Here is a 22,913-nt window from a genome sequence, read left to right on the forward strand (position 1 = left end):
CTTTAAGTCACGTTACTCAAACTCTCAAAGAGACTTCGATGCTGGTAACTTGGCTAATTCGAACGAGGCTTAAGAATCGTAAAAGAAATTACGAGCAAATTCGATGAGAACGGAAGCAGTCGTATTCTAAAGTAGAATTTCTTGACACTTATTTAAATATTTGATGGAAACTATCGCGAAAACGTGAGAGATTAGACAAGAATAAGGAAGAGAGAGGAGGATCGGTGCATAATACGAGTGCTCGGCGTAACCATATATCACCTAGACGCGTCGCGTTCTCCCATTTACATCACATAATAAGTGTCTTAGCACCTGTGCAAGCCGTGGAATATTTTGGTCGACGTGATCTGCGTAAAGCGACCGCAAATACGGGTATTTCGGTGGCTTGACTCATCGGCTCCGTAACGCTATTTAAAACCGTCGAACGTCGCGGACCGATGTATCGAACCCAGTATTTACCTTAGCCTCCCGATAATTCTACGAACAATTTCAACCGTTTCACGCTGTCAAGACTCGCTTTCACGATCGGTATCATTAAATATCGTGCCGAAATGTCTTCTGTCACAGTTACTTCTATCTTCTTTCAAAAAGAATCGTCGCGTCCGTACAACGCTGTGTATTGCTACTCTTGACGTTGATATTTAACAAAATTGCTAAAGACCGAATTTATCTTAGACCATAGAGTCTATCCAGGACTCTCTTAAAGTGTCACTTCACGCTACCTCGGCTTGTTTTCCTTTAACAAACTAGTTTCTCAATCGAAGTCGCTTTAACCTTTACGTCCACGCGTGAAATGCATCGTACGCAAGACCAGAACGGAAAACTATACAGAAGGAGCTCGGTGCTCGGTTCGTTAATCCGTCCTATCTCGTGAAACTTCCCTCGTAACGTTTCACTCGTAAATTGACAGAGTTAACGAGCAGATATAATGCCGAGCGCACGGCGTGTGTACGCTTTATCTCGTTTCATGGAAACGTAGCAATAAGGAAGCACGAGATTTCATAAGCCATAGAACGAAACAAGTGACTCACTGATTGGACGATGGCTAACGCGACTATCGAGAGATTCGTGGCATGGACCGCGATCGAGGGCTGTCGCTTTTCCATGAAAGATTAAAGGTCGCTGGCTTTCTCGCCGTCTTCGTTCTCTCCGAGTCGAGTCGAGTCGCGTCGCGTCCCGTGGAGTATCGTTGACCCACGCGTTAGATCTGTCCTGGCTGCAGGCGATAATTCTAGCGAACACGAGACTTCCAAGTAGTTACTTGAAACTAGACTACGAATTTATATCATTGTGCTTGTGTCGTGGCATCTTTGATTCATCGCGTCTCATACGCGAGCAAGAGTTTTGGAAACGATTCAAATTCGAGCGAATTGGTTAGATTATTGTGGAACATACGATTAGAGACAACTGCTTCCTCTGTCTTAGACGCAACAGAAACATTTCTGTTTGTTTAACGAAGCCTAGCGAGCTCTATCGGTGTTGCGTATTATCGACTAAGGAGCAACCGGTCAGGTCAAACCGATCGGTCGATATCGCGTACCTCGAATGACTTAACGTTCAAGGTGGAGGAGATGAAGTAACTCGAGCGTTAGATTTAGACGGCACTTTATTTGTATTAGTTGTAGCACTTAACCGAACTAAGTGAGGACGCTGTCGTCCTATGTCTGTACTGTCCGATGGTTGAAGCTGAACTCCGTTTCCCAGTTCCCGATTCTCTCCTCCCGCAGCTGGATTTCTTCTCCCCACCGTGCCCTTCCGGTTGGTCCTTTCCTGGGTTTTTCCTGACCTCGAGTCGTTACGTTTACTGCCCTGGAAGGACACGTATTTCGGAATGTCCTAAAAAGAGGAATGGGCCTGTCCGCGCCATAAACGAACGGCCACTCAAATTCCGAATTACAGCCCTGGAAGGACACGTAATTCGGAATGTCCTAACGAGAGGAATGGGCCTGTCCGTGTCATAAACGGAAGGCCAACTAAAATTTCGAACAATCGGTGTTCTGAAACATCATTCGTAAGATTAACTTGGACAAAGAACCTCTCTGTAGTCTGCGATTTTCTAGAAAGTCACCAATCTACAAAGCCGAATTATCGCTATTTCCTATTTTCCACTCCCACCTTGTTCCCGAAACTTCATAAACCTCCCTGAGCATCGAATGCGCGTCAGAAAGCGCATAACATCTGACGAGAGCACCCTTCTGATCCGCAGCGGCGTCCAGCTCGTGTCTCGATATAACCACGACTGACGTCAGGAGTACGTACACGTTCCAACAACAACAGCAGCATCGGCAGGCATCGTCGCTGTCACCGATGTCGACTCTGGTGTGCTGCGAGCCGGTCTCGGCCGGACGCTCCCGGGACAACCTGAAGCTGGTTCTGAATCGCAGTCTGAGCGAGCCAGGACCACCAGCGAGCGCGTCTACGTTCCTGTCCTCGCCGACGTCCACGGTATCGCCCAGCTCGTCGACCAGCAGCGGTGTCGACAGTTGCATAGCCAGCGACGGCACCGAGTGTAGTTTGAACGCCAGCGGAAGTAGCATCAGCGCCTGTAGCAGCTCAAGCAGCGGTACCGACTGCGACCTCCCGTTATCCGACGTTCATCGTCACTACCATCATCTTCATCATCATCACCACTTTCATCAGCACCAGCTGTCCGCGTCGAAACGCTGCAAAGTGGAGACCGTCAGCCTCCCAGCGAGTCCGTGCTCCGAAAACAACACGCTGCAGAGACAGCTGGTACTCCAGAGGACTAAGACCATCACCGCCGATGAACTGGCGAATCGTCTCCTCGGACGGGATCCCAGTGGTTCCGTGTTGCTCGATTGCCGACCGTTTATTTTGTACAACGTGAACCACGTAAGGGGCGCCATCAATGTGAATTGCTCGGATCGATTCAACCGGAGAAGGTTGCAATTGGGTAAAGCGAGTCTGGCCGATTTGGCGAACACCAGAGAAGGTAAAGAACTGTTGCGTAGAAGGCACTACAGGGAGGTGATCGTGTACGACGATTGTACCGACGATGTGGATCGACTACCCGTTCAGCATCCGCTGTTCCTCGTACTCGTTGCGTTGCTGGACGATAACAGGGAGCCCGCTCTTCTTTTGGGTAAGTGATTCTTATTTTTTATTATCTTAACGTCGCCTACTCGGTCTGTATAGGAGAATCTTTCTTAATTCGTCGAAGAAAGGAGTTTATTCTGTACGCGATCGACTAAGCGCAGCGAGTTTAAACTTCTCGTTTTAATATGTCGTTTTAGTTAAGTTAAAAAATGATACGTGACGATTCTCGTTATATATGTTGTTTGTTGTTTATATAAGATAACGTGGAAACGTCTGACTTTCGGAAATAACGATGATGCGACCGTCGCGAAAGTTCTGCGCGTCTTTGCCTTTGTATATTTCACTCGAAACGCCGAATCATCGCGATGCTTTATTTGCGCTAACCACGAGCCAAAAATTTACGAGTTTCGTTACCCCGCCAGATATGTATTTTCTTACGCGTTCGCGAATCGTTCGCGTTTTATCAATTACCATCGTTACGTAACACGTAAGAATTCCTTGCGTAACTTGTACGTTTATCGGCACGCTATTTCTCAAACGTCACCTCTATCGAGGGCTGCGTAAATTCTTATTTTCACTATGGAAAATTTTAGACGTTTGCAAGTTTCTTCTAAACGAGATGAGATATAAATCTCCAATTTAACCTAGGAAAATTTCAAACTCCTTTTCCCAGGCTGAACGATTCAAATGTTGTCGTAAATGAAAAATTAGAGGCGGGAACTGAAATTGCCTCGTTGGTTGCATTAAGAGCAACATGTGAATCAACCGGGAAACTGAATGGAAAATATGATGGAAACGTGGGTGGGAAGATGGCGTATCAACGATGGCTCGTGCTCCTCTGTGTCGAGGCTCGAGTAACAGTACTCTGTACTCCACTAAACGCGTTTTCTCGCCTCGTTCCGGCCAGATACGCCGATACGTGCTCGTTTTACGGAGTGCAGCTACCGATGTATACGTCGACTCTGCCGTTGAACCTCTCTTCTTCATCTAGTACGCACCATTTCTTCTGCTCATCTTTCTCTTTTAAATTCACCGATATCGTACTTTCAAAAGTCATATCTTTATTTTATATTTCTTTTTACAAATCTTTTTCAATGCAAAATTCTACCGAAAACTTTGAAAATTGCAGTTGGATACTTGAAAACCCAGTGAACGCTTATCTCTATTTTCAGAACTATTTTTCTTCTTTACGTCACGCGTCCACTTGACAGAAAGGTTGTATCTTCAGAGCCAACCATTCTCCAATCGTCAAGCTGCATTTTGCAGTTTTATTATGCCATGAAACTCTCCTTATTCTTAGATCTGTCTATTAACTAAATTGAATCGAATCGTTGGCGTTCGATCGAATCATCCGCAATAAATTCGAGCGTTTCGTACGGAACAATCGTATCGCTGGATCTACGAACGAGGCAAACTGTCGCCAAGAATTAGTCGATCATCTGATATTGATAACGCGCGTATTTTTCCATCTCTTGCGCTCGCATCGTGAATCTAGTCATCCCGATAACGGCTGCAGAAACGACGCAGAATCGCACGAGATGGTTGTGGTGAAACGCGATAAACATGATTCTAGCAATTGCATTGGGATGGATCGTGCGTCAGTGACACGCGTCATAAATGAAGCTTCGAGATGCCGGCGAATATTCCGTTGTTAACTTAATTCCTATTCGCGTGCATTACGATGCACGTGGCTGCATTGGATTACAGTGCGCGCGGTTCGAAGTTCTGCAGGAAGGTCGTCCGATGGGTTGAGGAAGATTGCGTGGAAAATGCGAAAATAGAGGGGGATTTAATACACGAAAGTGGTACGAAGGCTACTGGCAAATTCATTCAGTTTCAAGGAAGAATGAATGAAATTTCTTCAATGAGTTTTCTTCTTTAAAACCGAGATACATAAAACCTGGCGATCGAAACGATTGTACGAACGAATGGACGAAGTGTTTAAATCGTTAGAACGAACAACTAAGAATATCTGCAAATTTTAAATCAGCGATAAATATTCGCTAGATTGGCGAAAAAGAAATTCAACGCTATCGGACGATCCATAGCTTTGTTATTCCACCTATTTTACTATACCTTCTATAGACAAACGCTTGGATATTTTAATATCGAATACTTTTACTTTCCCAAAACAATGAAATAAATTCACCAAACTGTATACAGTAGGTGGAAAATTCGAGAGTTGGATATATTTTGCGAAAAAAGGGGAACGACATCGCGAAGCCGTGTGAAAGCTAGCGGACCAACTGTTGCGGCAAAATTTTGCAACTTCATCGATGTAACTTGTACAAGTGGGGATTGCGATGAAGTTGATGGCGAGTGGTAGGGAACGCGCTATTCCTCCTTGTGGCGGTAACAAAGTTGAGGAAAGTGTGACGACGCGTGCACGAGCTGCGCCTCTGGTATGGCGCGATGTTCGGCGTTTGGCAAACGGAATCAGGGACGGGAGCCCGGTGGCATAGTGTAGTGCGCAAATTCTGGCCAACTATTCGCGGCGTCATCTCCGACATGAGTCATTCCTATGAATAGATCCCCACCTTTTGCCGCGGCTCGTGTGTATCGCCGTATGTCGTGCGTATTCTGTCTGTTCGTCGCCTTCTCTTTCTCTCTCTTTTCCTCTCTGCTGCTCGCTCACCAGTAGGCTTAACAAGTTTCTCACCTTCGACGCTGTCGCTTGCGTCTTTTTGTCACTTTTTTTTCAGGATTTTATGTCCAAGCGTATTCGCAGAGTTTTCAAGGCTCGAACAGATTCTTTTCGAGTCTTCGCCTTTTTTCTCTGTTTTTTTTCTTTTCTTTTCTTTTTTTTTTTTTTGGAGAAAATGAAAATTAAGATTACACGCGGAGTGTAAAAAATTACGAGCGTACAAAATATTGCGTGACCCTGAATCGCAGCTGTCAATCATTCTTCGTCAAGCGTCTTCTTTTTCTGGCCAGCTATCTTCTATCCTGGTAAAACCGAATTTAATACGCTCCTTCGACACCGAGCGATCTTTTCGAAAGCCTCACTTAGTCACCGCCGATATTTTCGGAGTGTTGTCTTTTACTCGTCATCCTCGAGGACGTTTTTTTCCACCCACGAGTGGAATTTTCAAAAATCCATCAAAAAAAAGAGAGAGAGAGAGAGAGATGGAAGAGAGGAAATCGGACGAATTGGACGATCGTTGGTTATTTACGATTTCCCGTGACGGAAGGATGATTCCAGCGATTAGAGGACATCAGTCCGTCAATGGTTTATCAATCGTCTTGGAAAAGCCGAAAGGCCGCGGCGATCGCGCGTTGGTAAGCGTGGCCGGCTCCTATGAAACGAATATTTGCGCATTAGACGGGAATGCATACGCGGAATGTCGGATGAGAAAAAACGCGTAGCCTTAGAATTATGAAAAACCGCGTGACTCACGCGCTTGCGCGGCCTTCTGCTTTCGACTTCTTTGCGTAGAAGTCGATCACGAGACTCGTTCTCTGCTCGAGAGACTATCAACGAGCCTCGCTACTCCAGAAACGGACGATCTTGGGAAATGTGCCGTGTCAGAGAAATTTCTTTGGAAACTCGTTACGATGTTCGCTCGAGAGAAAATACAAAAATTCCGCTTTTTTTAATATGTGCTATGTGTTTTGATAAGAATTCTCGTTGACTACTTGGACCCGCGAGATTCATCCACCGATAAGATTAGATCGTAAAAGAGAAAGGATGGTCGATGAACGTTAGTTGATACGTATCGTAGCCAAACAAGTGGTAAGATCGCGGTTTTATACGAAATTTCACGATTCGCGCTGTCTCGCGATTAATTAAAAGCAAGATTTGAACTCGATTGCGCTAGATTATTCTTATTTTGATCGATCGATGAATCGATCACAAGGTGAACATTGCCGAATGTTATTAGATATCGTACGGTTATTAATTAATTGTTATCTATCGATGATCGCATTGGGTCATATTTACGGGACAAACGCGAACTGCCTATCTTTTTTATTCAATCGTCGCAAATTTTTCCCACCGAAATGATAATAGACTCGATAGAATTTAAAAAGATCGATCGGCTCGGAACATTCGTACTTTGACCAACTACCTTCCCGATTTCAGCATTTTTACAGTTTGAAAGCTTCATCGTACCTTAAAATGTGCAATTTTTTAGCGTTATCGTGCTTCGATCGTTTAAAAAGATTCATCCTTTTTCCACCTTTCCTTTCTTTTTATTCTACGACGTTCTCGATCATCGGTGTACTAGAATTTACTATAGAATTTATTAGATATCTAGCTGTTATATTCTTTTTGTCTTTTTACCTGGCCGATCACCGAATACATGGAGCATCTGCTTGGAAAATACAATACGTAGCGCGACTCTCGTTTGATAGCATGCTTACGAATACGGCTATCTACTGTTTCGATTGGCAGTGACCTTGATCGCGAATTAATAATAGTATTATTCGCTATCAATGGCTGATAACCCAATACTCGTGACTCTTAATTTGACAATTTCGTACGCAATTCTCGACTTCTCCGGAATTTCACGTTCAATAAATCTACGAATCTGGGAAACCTAAGCAATCGACTTGTCTGTAATATATCAACGACGCAAGAGAGTAAAATAAAAAATTCTATCGACTTTAAAATCAAAATCTCGTCGCATCGAAAGCAATGTCGGATGTTCCACAAAAAAAAAAAAAAAAAAAGAGACTCGCCGAGTTCCCTGAAATCCGACGAAACTCGCGAAGACGCCTAATGGCTGGGGCAAAAAATAGAAGGCACCTTTCTAAAATGCCCCTAATCCACGTGCTCGTCGGTGTCTCGTCTCTCGGTCCGGGGAATAATTCGCAGCTCGCGTCACAGGGAGTCGTTTAAATTTATCTCCGATTTGCGTCACACTTTCGGTTTATTGCCAGTAAAAGCGTTTGCGCGTCCGGTCGTACCGCGGACCGAAGTTCCCTTGTACGCGCCACGATTGTTGTTTCACCAACGTTTCGTTCCTCCAACCTTCCCTCTTCCGATTTTTCCGATTTTTCGTCCCGGACGAAGCTCGAGATACGACGCGATTATAAATATTCGAACGACGAATCTGCTCGTGGCGACCGAGCCACGAGGAAAGGTTATCGACTGTAATTTCAAGCGCGAAGGATATTACGACTTTTTCGTCGGATGACGAAAGCAGGGTGACCGGTTAAATTAGCGATGAAGTAAGCGTCCGCGCAGCGGAAAGCACAACAAACAGAAAGACGCGCACGCTCGGACTCCTTCCGCGTTCTACGAACCGTTTGTCTATTTTACCGAGAAATTCCTAGTCGAAGAGAAAATTGGGATCTTCTTCGTTCGTGTACTCTGTGCTTCGAACGATCTACGAAGCGTTTCGCGAAACAGAATTACGTTTTTCACGTTCTTTCGATCTCCTTGATTTTTTTCCATTGAAATAATTCGATCACAAGAGTGGAAGATGCGTTTTGCGAAATCAGCATGAAGAACGGCATTTTCTCGTATGGAAAAGCCGACGATCGAAGAAAAGATTCGTAATTTCGAATTCAGAGGTTCCATGTTTCTCTGATTGACGTACCGATCCCACGCAGACGTCAGGTTATGAATAGAGCTGCTTGTGAACCAATCGTGTTCGAGTTTTAAACGTTTTGAAACCTCTTCGCATAGGAAGTTTGAGAAATTGGTAGAATTTTATGTCGTTTGTATCAATAACGAGCGATCCTCTGCTTCTTTCGATCTGTACTGCATAAAAAATTAACGAATGCGATATAGATATTCAATTTCGATGTCCCAAAAAACGATTACTCAAGAGGAAATGCCATCTAAAACCTAAATACCGTCAGCGTGGCGCAAAATGGTAGTCGTAGAGCCGTTTGGACAGCTGGGCTCTAGTCTCGTCTTAAAAAAACGCGCTCCGTGGTCGCGCAAAAGCGACACGTCGCGGCGACGAGACGCGACGGGGAGACCAATATCGGCTAAATTCACCGATGAACTAAGCGCCACCAGGCTCGAACGATGCGGAGAGGCGCGCGCGATATCGCTTCCACAGATAAGGACGTAGCGATTCGAATCTCGTTCACGCGGTGCACGCGCGGCTGCATGTGCGTCTTCGTCGTAAATTATGCAAGCAGCTTGTGTATTACACGCGGCGTCGTGAATGCGATTAGCTTGCCTATTACCATCTATCCTCCTTTTCTATCACGACGATTATCTTTGTTTCTACAACGAACAAGTCGTATAAAATTCGAATTCTTTTTTCTCGAATTTATGAATTTCTAGGGACGTTCAGTGTTACTTCAATCGGCTAAAGGTTAAAAACGATACATTATGGATATTCCTTTTCCCTCGTGTCAGTTGTTCGATGATAAGATAAGAAGTATCTGATCTAGAAGGTTTTCAAGCTTGGATGCTCGCCGAACGTTACTCGGTTCAACATTTTTACATATTCCATTTTAAAACTCATTGCATTTTAAAATTGTATTAGAGTTTGCGATCGTTTAACCGTGACTCTTGAACTTTCTCGCGACCCTGAAATAGTTGTACCCAGCCAGTCGAATCACCAATGTATTTATCTTCCACAACAAAATACATTAATACGATCTGCTTATCTATCATCGTCGTAGATCTGGCATTTCCGCCGCGAACAAATTTTCTTCCCGAGCGTTCGCCCAACCGTCTACCTCCGTCTCCAACCATTGCGAAACTTGCCCGCTCGAATCTCCAATTACGACTTATTTCTAATTGTTACTCGTGCACAATGCCACGACGACATCCGCTAAGAAAAGCGCGCGCGACGTATCCTCGACGAAGCTCTCGTTTTTCGATCTATTTCGATTAGCTGGAGCGTGTCCCATGGCGAGTAACTCTGGTCTAAACATTAAGGTCAAAGTGGCAGCCAAGTCTCGTAATCCACGCCTGAATCACCTCTAAATATCCGTAAGGGAACTCGAGATGGAGGGATGGAGGTGGTGGCTGGTCGAAGGGGAGGCGGCGCTCGTTATGCAACCGTGATTTTGACATACGGCCATACGAGCGCACTTCAGCCAGCGTAAACATGCCGCGGGGTTAATATACACGATGAGTCATGCTTTCGTCAGTGGAAAGCGCGATTGGACCGACGCGACGAGGACGTTGTACGGTATCGAGTCTCTTGCCAAAACAACGATAACCGGCCCTTTTTTGCTGCTCCTCCAACCCGCCAAGTTCCCTCGTTTCGCCGAATATGCTAATCGCACGAATATGCGAGGGAGATGGGTGTAGAGAAAAGAGGAAAGTCGCTAGCGAAGAGATAACACGCTCCGATGACGATGTTTGCCAGCGAGAGTTTCGTAATGGCTGATTTTTGATCGGCTTTATCAATCGAACGAGCGGATTCGCGAGCCTGTTTCCCGTTGTGTACTCGAGCGCCGATTACTTCAACGAATAGTAGGAGAGTCAGAAATAAATTTTACCTTCGATGGAACGTATCGTCGCATTGGAAAAATATAGATAATCTCTTTGACAAATTCTTGCGATAAACTTTCAGATCACACGCTTAAATATTCAGTTAACTCTGCAGACTGACCTTTATTCGCGAAATAAGTTCTAATCAGTTATCTCGCGCGCAAAAGCTCGTTAATCTTCTGTCAACTGATCGCGAAACCAGATTTTTACGTTTCACAATGGTAGTAGCTCTGCTCGGATCGCGGCACTCGCCGCGAAAATAAATCAATTTCCAGCGAAGCAATGGACGTTTTCGCGCTATCTGCTGCGTTTCCGGCGGGAACACAATCGTAACCGAGGTGGCCGTTCATTGAGACTTCGTAATCGTGTTCATTCTTGCGAGAGCGCGTGCTATCTACCGCTCGGCCGTTTTATCGCCACTTCCGCTACGTTAACGTTGAATTACGTCCTCGTGTGGAGCCACCCACGGAAGCGAGTCGCCGAGATTCGATCTCTGCGATCCCTGACGATTCTCGATCGTCGCCACCCTCCTTTCACGATCATCGGCTCGATCTTATCGTCGTTTTATTCAACGTATCGGCAAACGATGATCCCAATTTTAGAAATATCGTTCGTTGGTTTCGAAATTTCTTGCATCCTATAAGTATCATAATCTGTAATCTTCCGTTTACGATATTAACGAGAAGTTGTTTAGAAACGAAAACGGGGAATTTCAAATTCAAGGATGCCGTGTTCAAACCGTCGTTATAAATATTCATATCCGTCGCAGGTTTAATGAAACAACACGAACAAGAAAATTTCGTTTACCGAGACATTTCGGCTGATTAATCGCTCGATTATCGTAATCGTGGTTTAAATATTATATAATCCCAGTCGAAACGTCGTCGGTTTTTCGTTACCTCGTTCTCGTAGAGACAAAATTATTCTCTCTAAATAATGTGGATGAAAAGAACGTCAATGGAAAAATATTTTTCAAAACTGAAGCGGTGCAAAGAGGTACATTCCCGATTGCGTTATCACGGGACCCGCGAATAACAAACGATCGCGAGGCAAATAATTTTATCGATAGCGGTCGCGCGTGAATCATCGTGAATCGATCGAACGATGGGCTCTCTAACATCGAGTGTTTTATTTGCGATACGCTCGTCCTTCTGTCGCGATAAGAGGAAGGACGATGTGTACGTCACGCATAAATATGCATCGGCCGATGTCGATAATAATTTATGGAAATTGTATTGGCGAAATCTGCTTGCAGATTCAGCGAAATACCGTGAGACCACGCAAGCGCGGATACTGACGTTTCCTTTGACAATCATTGTCGTACGTTCGAAGTTTCCTCTTTAAATTCCAGCTTTTTAGAAAATTATCAAAGACGCTACTTTCGATACGAAAAGATTCTACGTATGGCATAGTATCGATTATGTTTATTAAAGTGCAATTGAACGTTAACGTCTATCGAAATCTTTAAACTACGATAAGAACGTGTCTTCCTTCCGTGATACGTAAAAACGCGATCCAAACGCAATTCAAATCTAATTCAGACCAGTTGATGATAATAGGATTCTCGTAAGAAATGGCAGCTCTAAAATTCACTCTCTCTTAAACTTGCAATTTCAAAAGTTCCAACGAGCTTTTAAACCATTTTACGAGCACTATCTCGCGCGGTACTCATAAAATTAGGGGCAGATCGTAAAAGAAAAATACACAAAGCCCTGAGCACTCAGCATTCCCAATTCTCCATCGCTAAACGCGTTCCAGTAGCTCTTTCTACCTAAGCGTTCCACCGCGTGTCACGACAATTTTGCCCACCGGCGATTTATTACGTACGTTGATCGGCGTATAGAAACGATCAAAAAAATGGGAGGTGTACGTTCCACGAGCAGAAACGAGGAATGGAGGTAATGAATACGCGGAGAGTCGGCCATTACAGTGGTGTACACGATCCTGCTAATTCTCACGATCTCGTTCTGCGCGAGAACAAAGGGAATAACAGAGTGTGACTGGCGAGTTTGCACGTATGTGTTCCGCGGCCATGTAACATACCGAAGAGAACCGCCGCCGCTGTAATTCATGCAAATTGCATTACGTCCAACGAGAGCTGGCCTGACCGACGCGACGGTTCATCGAAACCTTTCATTCACCGTGCTACCATTCAGCGGTTTGACACTCGTGATGAATCGTTCGTCCTGTGGAAAACAGCCTCATCTTTCAGCTGCCATTCCTCTTTCTCATATTACGCAAATATCGACGCTTTCTTATATCGGTTTCTTTTTAAAAGAATTATAATTCCCATACGGAGTTTCGAACGTAATGGATCGTAGATCGAAGTACGTAAACGGTCATTGAATCGAGTAAATCGTCGAAACACCCTTCGTCGACTTTGGTTTTCAGTCCGGTAAAAAATCCCACTTCGACGCGCCCCCAGAATTTCACCATTCGTCGAATCATTCGTCAAGCCGTGCAACAAAGCGGTCCAAATATACACTCTCGATAGTTCGTCACAAAGAAGCGTCGCATCAAACGGTCGGCAACCGGTTGAATCATCATCGAGTACGTAACGAACGAGAATGGGGTTGGGGGAGAGGGAAAGGAGAGAGAAGAAAAAAAGGACGAGCAGAGATGGTAGGCAAGGGGAGAGTTCTTATTAGCTCGATCAGTGCCCGTGGGATTCACCCCCCGCCCTGACTCGACCACGAGGAGCTGCAGGGCCAAATTGAAAATCGGAAAAGCGTGGAAGCGTGAAGGCTGCGCCGCTTTTGGGCAACGCAGGCCTTTAATGAATTAGTCATCGCTTTTTGAACGGGCCATCCGGCAGTGGGGAGCGGAAGGGAGCGGGGAGGGGGAGCGTCAGAATGGCTATATTTTGCTTTTGTGCGCTTTGCTCGATCCCTCGCTCAGCATCCTGAGAGGCTCGGGGGGGTGAACCACCCCTCGATGCTAAGCGGCGTCCAATCGAGGGAGAAACACAGGACTCGACGCATCTGGATCAGCTGTCGATGACGATTATTATATGTGAGTCACCCGCTAGAAGCTCGGTTTAAAGTGTATCAATGACTAACGTGTCCAGTGCACACGCGCCTTGCCCCCCGCCCCATTTTTTCGCCGCGTCCACCCCTTGTACGCAACCGGCCTGTTCCCTTTGATACTTCTACCACCTTCTCCCGGCCTTGTCAAACCCTCCCCTCCTCGCCTCTTGTACCTAATTCACGGGCTTATTCATCGAATGCGTATGACGTGTACGCATTGTTTCTCCTCGTCCACCCCTTTGCTATCCAGCCCCTCCTGCCAGCATTCGCGGATGGCGACCGTTTGGGATGGAATTTCGGATCTGGTTGAGTCACTTTTTCCGGTTGTGTAAGTGGGTCGTTGCCTGTTCCGGCAGATCCAGTTTCCGTAGCGATAACAAATTTTTTAATTAAAATTTCTAATCAGCTGGTACGCGAACGTCGAGACTTGGCTGATAATCTTCCTATACGATATCGTAACATTTTTAAGCATTTTTAAGCATTATATTACAAATCGAGCGTAATTACATTCGAGTTGCAGAGTTCGCTTCGATCCACGCTATTTCTCGCAATTCCTTCGTCAATTTCCCGTCAACGGCAGCCACACGCTGGCCACGCAGCTTCAACCATATCCATTGCCTTCGATATTTTCTTACACCGTTTCTACGTCCACTCAGCTCGTAACAGCCTTCCCGAACTCTGTCCAGCGTATCTGTCTTCCTCTTTCCTTCACCCTGTGCTTCTGTTTACCATCCACGAAAGACATTACGATCGTGACCGCAGTTTCCTCGTTGTCGAGGGTGCTCCGGCAAACGTAAACTGCTCGACGACTCTGATGCGCTATTCACGCGTGAAACCGAGCCACCGTCAGGCGCATATGGTTCCTGGATGATGCATAGTCCCTGCTAAACAGCGTTCTTTCTCGACGGTATCCGGTTGGACGATCTCGAGGAATCTTCGTCAACGGGACACGCGGGTTTTTATATCGGAGCCTTAATCCTCAGGGGCGAGCCTGCAGGCATATCTGCGTAGGTGGAGGTCTTTAATTTACGAAGGACGACGAGAAATAGGATTAGAGGACGGTTTTTCGTAGAACATCGCGGGGGTGCGGTATCACTTGTACGATACAAATTTCCGCGTCGACGACGAAATATATTTTGAGAGAAATCTAATTTATTATAGAAGTTAAAAAAAGGTAGTATTTCGAAAGATAATTTTGTTCAAGAATCTGGTGAATCTCGGTAGGGTCAGGTTTTGGGACTTTGTCTTATCGTTGACTCACGAACCTCGAATCTTTTCGAGAAAAGTACACACGATGACGGCATTTGGAATAATTGTTCGCTAAAATCATCCATCGATGGTGCAATACTTAGATTCCACTTATCGATGACTGGATTTCGTCGCTTTTTCTTGGTTCCGCGAACCAACGTGCGAACTAGAATGACGCACTCCATCCATTGCTTCGCTATTCACGGAATTCGTTATCACGATCCGCAGATAAACAGACGCTAATCTGACGCCGCGGCGTTTAAACAAAATATTGTTCATCACTGAACGTATGACGCAATGTCTGACCAAAAAATCGCCGTCGATGGCGCTAGGTTTTAAGTGGATTCGAACGTTTGTCACGGTGTGAACAGTGTTCGATTAAGAAATTCCAGGTTACTTACGATGACGCGATTGTCATCGATAAAATTTGTTTTGAAACTAAAATGGATGTTTGAAACTAAAATAAGATAAGATCGACGAGAAATCAGTGACAGGGATAAAACGTACTCTTCTTTCTCTTAAATCGTTCTTCTTCCAATATTTCGTAACTATCGCTTGCAATGTTGCGTTCTGTTGAATCTTGGACCAATCTCCCTTTCAATTATGAATTACGCCATGGTCGCATCGCTTTTCTTTCCTTCACGGTCGTTGTTCGTTCGAGGCTTTATCGAGCTACGAAATCTTCAACATCCTCGGTATAGAGCCAGCTTTCGAAAGCGGCGTGTTTATTCATCGTCGCGGATTTCAGCTGCATCCTCTTCCACCTGGTGGCAACAATGGTTCTCAACCATTTCGACAATAATTCCGATAACAGATTCAACAAGAAGCATTTCTCAAAAAGGAAAGAATTTTCATTGTCTTCGTACGTTGTTTGATACTTCCTTCGATTCTATTTCTTCTTCTTCTCGTTTCGATTAATCAATTCTATCCAGACGTCGATTAAAACGTACAATTCTCGATCTTTCGTTGTCGTCTCTCGTCACGTCTCGTTTCGAGGCATCGCATCGTCGAGAAAAGCAGAAGCTCGTGTGACGCATCGTTCGGTAATTCGTGGCGTGTGGAGATGCGAACGCGTGGCGCCATCGGATCGTCCCCTGGCTCCGGTGTCGAGGAGGACACGGATGATGCGCGTGTTTCGTTACGTGCTTGCGTCGTGGGTCGAAAAATTCTCGAAACCCTTCGATGAAAAGACTTTGTCTCGAATCGACTTATTCTGTTCGATCGCTTTCGTCCTCGACAACGTCGCGTAAAAATTGCGTTGCTATATTTTAGAATCGTTCGTGCAAGCCACCGCTGCCATTTCAAAATTCTGCTAATATTATCGACTATCGACAGTTAAGTCGAAGAAGCTTCTCTTTACGTTTCTCGTTAAAACCTTCCTGGTTAAGCATTCCACGTCTTACGAATTTCATTAATAACCAGTCTCCTCCGTTATTATTGCATTTTTCTCATCAGTCACGGCGATAAGGATACGATTATTAGTGGGTTAGCGTTGATCGCGTTTATTTTCGCGTTGACAGAATCGTTCAGATTAGCAAACATCTTCGTGAAACGGGTGCGTCCGATTATTTTTCCGGCCCGATCCCCGTTCCCTCGCGATATATCTAGAAAAAAATATAGCAGAGCGTGACGCACCGTTCGATATTCGTGCGTGATACGATACGATACGCAATTACGCTTCAGCCAACTGTACGCTGTTTAACTCTTGACCACATCGAACGTTCCATATTGTTCTGAGAAAAGATATTTTCTTCTCTTTTCTTTTTTTCTTTTTTTTTTTCTTTCAGAATGTCTCAAAGCGACGATGTCGAAATTACATTGTTCGTGGTGAAAAAGGAGAGACAGCCACGCTTTCTCACTACGAAATTACTATGCATCTCTCATTCATTTCCTTTCCCTTACTGTGTGACGAATCCCACCTTTTCTGCGCAGTTTTTCGCATCCTTTCACTCTGGAGGTATCGCTAAAAGTTTCGTTTCCGCATTGATCGAACTGGATTTTTCCGATATGATAAAACCTCGCGAGGAATGTCAGTCCTTGCAAAGTGGATCGAGAAAGTTCCAATCGTATTACAACGATCGCCGATCTGACGTTCGATAAAGCTACGATCGCGTATAGTAGAAATTTGAAAATGTTGAGACTGCCAGGTACAAATCCGAAGCAATATCCAACAAAGCTAGAATTATTCGTTGGAATTTGCAAACCGAGAGGAATGCGTTGAACGCGATTACGAAAACTCGATCGCGTGTCACGGAGTTTCCTCGAATTTATGGCGCGAGACTTGCGCGAAACAATGATTGGCAGTCGCAGTCAGCGGGCGATGGCCCCGCGTGGAATCGCGTTTCTAATCCGTGGCCTGTTCTCCCAAGCCCGTCAAGTCAAACCATCGAATCACGAAGTTGCCTCGACTCTTACTTTCTCTCTGACTCACCCAACCTCGTCGTCGCGGCTCGATCCACTTGCTTCTCCCTCGAACGATCGACCACTTCGATTCCTGGTCCGGGACCATCCGTGTCCAACGAGAACAGATTCCCTCGGGAATCGTTAAATTCATCGTACGGTAATCTTCAGAAAACTCCGATTACTTGTACGACGTTTCGATCATCGCTCTCCAAACCTTCGATTCCTAAGACACAGAAATTGGAATCTTCGAACTCTCTTTAAGCGACAGATCGGAAATTTTCACTTTCGCTCTTTCTCCGTCAACGTTTCTCCAATCGAAGCGATTGCTCGAAACGTCTGGTGGTCTCTTTCGACTCTTCGAGTTTCGGTTTCTATGGTTGGATCGTTATCACCGATAAATCGTCGCATCGATTTCGCGCCAGACACCGGCGCAGCGACGACGACAGCAATCGACGTGCAGCTTTTTAATTGATGCCTAGGTGAAAGTAAGGGAACCAGAGCAGAACGAAAACGTCGAGAAGCGAAGTGGCGGTCGCCTTCGATCGACCTGCTGTTTCACGAAAATCGCTCGGCTAAGAAAGAGAAAGAGGAGAACCTAGCTGCACACGCAGGACGCTTTCCAACGCGCTGTCACTAGAGGACAGCGCGGCTGTCAGCGTCACGTGTCAAACCGTGCACTTTCCTAGAGAAGCTGGCACTCGTGAGTACTCGTCGTTGAATTCTGCCAGCATATTGTACTCGCCACGCGTGTTCTCCTCTCGTCTCGTCGTCTCCCTAATTGATAACGATTTGGCACTGGCTGCTCGGCTACATGGATCGATGAACGCCAGCGTGAATCAGGTTTAAGGATAGATCGTATTCGTTGAAGGAAGCGACGATCTACATAGGTAGAAATACAAGATAGACGAGTACGTGGAATGGAGTTAATCGAGTCAGTAGATGAATGGATGAGATATTTATTCGACGTAAAAGCTAAGCGTATTTATACGTGTATATATATATATATAATAGGAAAACTGCGATCGATGGGTGGCAACGATTTCCCGTTCAGGGAAACAAACGTGATACTAATTCGGTCGGGAGCCGGTGACCGGCAGAGGCGAAACTGCGAAAGCGTCCCGCGAGAAACGAGGCACATTTTTCACAAGGTGTCGGAACGTTGCGGACACCGTGCCAGATTCGTCAGCGACGCCCGATTTAGCCAGCTTGGCGAGCATTAATGAGCAGTGAGGTCATCGTCTCGGTGCTGCCAAATAAAAGCCGGTCAGACACCGTTCCCCAAAGACTGTCTCGTCTCTTCTTCGACCTTCCCTTCGCGTGTATCGTTTCCGTGGATTAAACGAGCCCCCGGGATGCTGGCTTCCACTTTCGTTCTTTCACGCGTTGTCTCCGATCGAAAGAATGAAAGGACGTGAGAAACGTGGCCAACAGGGGCTGAAGAAGGGACAGAGGAGACACGAAGGCAAAAAGAAGCATGGCGAACAAGTTGCACACGCGTCCTCGTCGCGGTCGTCCTTCGTCTCCTATTCGGCCGCTTTGGGAATGGGGAATGAATCATCGGTGCCGAGATCAAGCGGATGAAAGGAGCCGGCACGAACAACGGACCGTTGCCGACGCTCGAACGTCGTCAGCTGGTGCACAGGGTCGACGAACCGCGTTTTATTTCGCGACCATCCGCTCGGTATCCTCCAGACTCGAGACTCTGCAGCACCTTTGTCTCTCACGATCTTCAGAATTTTTCTTTTCCTTTTTTTTTTTTTTTTATTTAGAAAGTGAAATGAAATGCTTATTGGAAAATAAAAATTTGACTAAGTTGCAAGCACGTTCGTGTTACTTAACGGTGCTTTCATTCGACCACGACATTATTTTATTACAATTATTTTACAAGCAACGGAATTATGATCGATCGCGTTTCCTTGTCTCTATATAGAAACTAAAAATATCGCTACTAAATTACATGCTATTGTACAAGGTTAATGTTCTCGTTAATCGCGTGAGTCGAGGGTATCGCGAAGTCCGTTTAACGGGTTTTCCAGGAAACAGGGCAAATGTATCGTCGTTTTCAAAGTTGTTTACACGGAATTGTCACAATGCCCGCGTGTTTCTGGTATTAAGTCAAAGGTCTAAATGGAAGAACGCACAAAATGAAATGCACAAAAGCTTTTTGAAATCGATCTATGAGTCAACTAGTAGTTCAGTCGGTGTTAGTATCAGGCAGGCGATTGTTATGCGACGAGAATCGAAAGGAGCTCTTTATCATACGGTTGTCGACGATTTTGGGAAGATGATATCATTGAAAAGGCGCGAGTATCGACAGGAATAATATTCTCTTCGATGGGTCTTTTTTTAGTAATAGCAGACAGCGTACCTACGTTCAATCGTCCTCCGTGTCAATAAATGAGTACATTCGAGGTGACTCACTGTCGTCTACTTCGTTCTTTCTTTGTGAAGTCATCCATGCTCGAACGAACAATTTCACTCGATCGTGAACCGTGAACAATCAGCTCCGCGATGACTTGGAGCGCCAAAAAGCGGTACTCGCCTCTTAACTCGTTTAATGACAACCTCCGATTGCCGGTATCGTGCTAGGAATATCAGGTTTGTTGCGATAAAAACGCTCAAAGCAAAAAGTATTCGATGAAAGAAATTAATTGCTCGCGCTTTGTCGCGCAGCTTTAATAAAAAGAAAAACAGAAAAAAGATACAAACGAGAAGATTGTAAGAGATCTGCGTCGATTGGACCGATGATATGCTGCGCAAGATTCGATGAAAACTCTCGAACGACTTTTACGTTACGTGCAATGTGCAGATCCGCGAACGATAGGTTGGCAAATTGATGAAATTTAAAGAATAGAGTCGCGAAAGATGAAGTGGTAACGATAGCATTATGAACGCTCGGTTTCAATAAGCATTGTATATTGCTGATGCAGTTGATCCTTTCATTGTTAAAAACGAGCATTGTGAGTCATTGCCGCGGGTAAAAGAGGCAAAGTGCCGTGAAATTGCCTGAGAGTTGGAGAACAGCTCGAGCAAGTGCGGGTCCGTGATCGAGAAATACGGAAAGGAAGATCGATCCGTGGAAAGATCTTCGTTGGCTGTATAGTTGTAAACGATCGCAACGAAACAATGCGCGCGACGCGTAGTACAATAGAAAAATAAATTTAGGGTGGATGATGGTCGAAGAAAACTAGGAAATTGCGAGTTGCATGGAATACGACAGGGGAGAAACGGATGAAAGAAAACACAGCGGGTAGAGTGAAAAGAATAAAAGAATAAGACGAAGCGAATGAAGTAAATGTAAGGGAAATAAGAAAAAAAAAAGAATGGAAATCGCAAGGTTGGAGGGAAGTTGATTCCGATTGTCCAGGTGCAAGGTGACGACAGGTAGCGAGCTGGAGTTGTGCCGCGTTTAGGAGAAGACCGGATTGATCGAAAGTGTCTGAGAAGGGGGAGATCGACAATGAACGAGTCGAGATGCCGTTGGAATGCCGTTCATTGGCAGACCTGCACGAGAAACGAGCAAAGGGGTCCGGAGGAGGGAAAGGGCGGTCACAATGCGGGTTGCTTTCCTCGCATGGCCTTCACACCTTCGCCTCGCCTCACTTCTCGCTCGGCCACGCCGCTCCAACGCGTACCTACCCGATTTCCACATCGTGTGTAATACGTTACAGGCTTGTCTACGCGGCGCGGCCTCTCTGTTATGGTATCCAGGATCGTGGATCCTTGCCCTCAGGCTCGAGCAACACCGTGTTTGGCTTCTTCCTGGTCTCGGTCGGTGGCCACCACGACTTGTAAGATTTCCAACGTAATTGGAGGTGTCGATGTTGAAGAATTTAAGCGGAATATAATTAGACGGTTGCGAGGAATAGCCGCGGTACAACTTGGTTCGCTGGAACCGCGACGACATTTGAAAAGCTGACACGAAATCTGCTGTCTAAATTGCCGTGGAATCGCGGTCGATCCCACTCGATCCCACTCGTCCGAACTCGATGAACGGTCGATGAAGAAAGTAACCTGAATAATTGAGACAGAAGAGGCGCTAATAAATTTAAATGGACGGAAGAAGCAAAGGATCGTATCGTAACCGCAATCGGTTGTGTAACAGAAGTCTCGTTTAGATTTTCACACGAGCAGGCATAACGAGGCTGACCTCTAGAACCGTGGGCAGAGATTTTACGACGGAATCGAGATGTCCGACGATCGTTGATTCTCGTTCAGACAATCAGATCTTACGAGCCCGAAGGTTACTTAACCATCAGGCGTAAATTACTTTGGTTCTCACTTTGGGCGTTACTTTATGCCTCGCTTTAATACCCCGTTCTATTTCCCCGTTTAACGACCGCTTTCGTTTCATTCGCGGATAAATAGCGTGTGTTCGTCGCCCGATCCTATCGTTTATATCGCTTAACGATTTCTAAAACTCTCATTTATCACGGAGAGAACGCGCCACGCTTCGAACCGAACGTCGCCGATGAAATTGACCTATCCAATACGATGTCATTTAGATTTTTCCTTGTGCGGATAGATTGACCTGTTGTTTCGTAACGATGTATTACGCTCGGGACATGGTTTAAGGCTCAATCGCAACGAAAACAAACTGTATTTGCATCAAAGTACGGTTTTAAAATACCCGTTGTAAAGAGAATTAGAAGAGAAAGGATTATGACACTTATGGCAGGAGAATCGAGATATCGGAACTAGAATTTTTGTAGAAATTTACAACTGTGTGGAAAGTCAAATTATTCAGCGATATTGAAAAAAGCAGTTTGATGCGCGTTGCTTAGAAATCATCGGGATTGCCACACCGATCATGCAACGCGTCATGTCCTTACACGTAGGCAGAGATTTTACGATCGATGCGATTTTCTCGCCAGTCCCTCGCTTGACATCGAACCGATCTTCTTTCAACTCGTCTCCGGCCTTAAACAACGATCCTACCAACAGTGTGAAACGAACCTACGTATAAATTTAACGACGTTTAATATACGATACGAATGTATTAGGTTGTCCGAAAAGTGTCTTTCCTTTACAGACACGTCTTTTACAACGATGCATCTTTATACAAACACGAAACCTAATCTGTCAAACGTCGTGATTTTTATCTTGATGGAACAAAATGGATCATACGTAATTCGATAAAATAATATAAAACGAAAAATGTCGTGCGTCCATTATTTCCTTCTAAAACGAAACTTTTCGGCCGACCTAATAAATCGAACACTTCCAGATCTGAAACTACAGGGTGGTTGGTAACTGGTGGTACAAGCGGGAAGGGGGTGATTCTACGCGAAAAAAGAAGTCGAAAATATAGAATACAAATTTTTCGTTTGAGACTTTGTTTTCGAGAAAATCGACTTTGAATTTTCGCTCGGTACTCATGCGGTTATAACGGATCTGACTGTAGATCGTTGTCTCGATGGACAAATTAAAAAAAAAAGTTAAAAAAAAATTTTTATTCTATATTTTCGACTTCTTTTTTCGCGTAGAATCACCCCCTTTCCGCTTGTACCACCAGTTACCAACCACCCCGTATATAAACGTGTACTTTGACCTCTGTAAGATTATGACACACCGTTTACAAGTTCCGAATTCTAATTTTATCCCGTTTCGATTAACTCGTCTGCCATCGGAGTTTACTTCGATCTTGAATCACGGGAAAAATGTAGGTAGACTTTCTGTTTAGAATTTCCACAAGGTGCACGCCATGCAGTCCCATAGATCGTACTTAGTCACGCTGTTTTACGACGCATTGTGCCGGTAAACCGTTCAGT

At 45.1% G+C, this 22,913-nt stretch overlaps 1 protein-coding gene across 4 annotated transcripts in view; it reads left to right on the top strand.

Annotated features, from left to right (window-relative positions):
• LOC117230975 (dual specificity protein phosphatase 10) overlaps positions 1 to 22,913 on the top strand; it is a 59,957-nt gene that overhangs the window by 13,255 nt on the left and 23,789 nt on the right. For 2 of the 4 annotated variants that reach the window (XM_033488971.1, XM_033488974.1), the window contains one exon: positions 2,207 to 3,103. In XM_033488971.1, coding sequence (XP_033344862.1) covers positions 2,207 to 3,103 — 897 coding nt within the window. The remainder of the gene's footprint in view (positions 1 to 2,206; positions 3,104 to 22,913) is intronic. The other 2 variants (XM_033488972.1, XM_033488973.1) reach the window with 2 other exon arrangements.

This window comes from Bombus vosnesenskii, unplaced genomic scaffold (genome assembly GCF_011952255.1).
Source record: "Bombus vosnesenskii isolate JDL3184/JDL3185 unplaced genomic scaffold, Bvos_JDL3184-5_v1.1 scf7180000013270, whole genome shotgun sequence".
NCBI lineage: Eukaryota > Metazoa > Arthropoda > Insecta > Hymenoptera > Apidae > Bombus > Bombus vosnesenskii.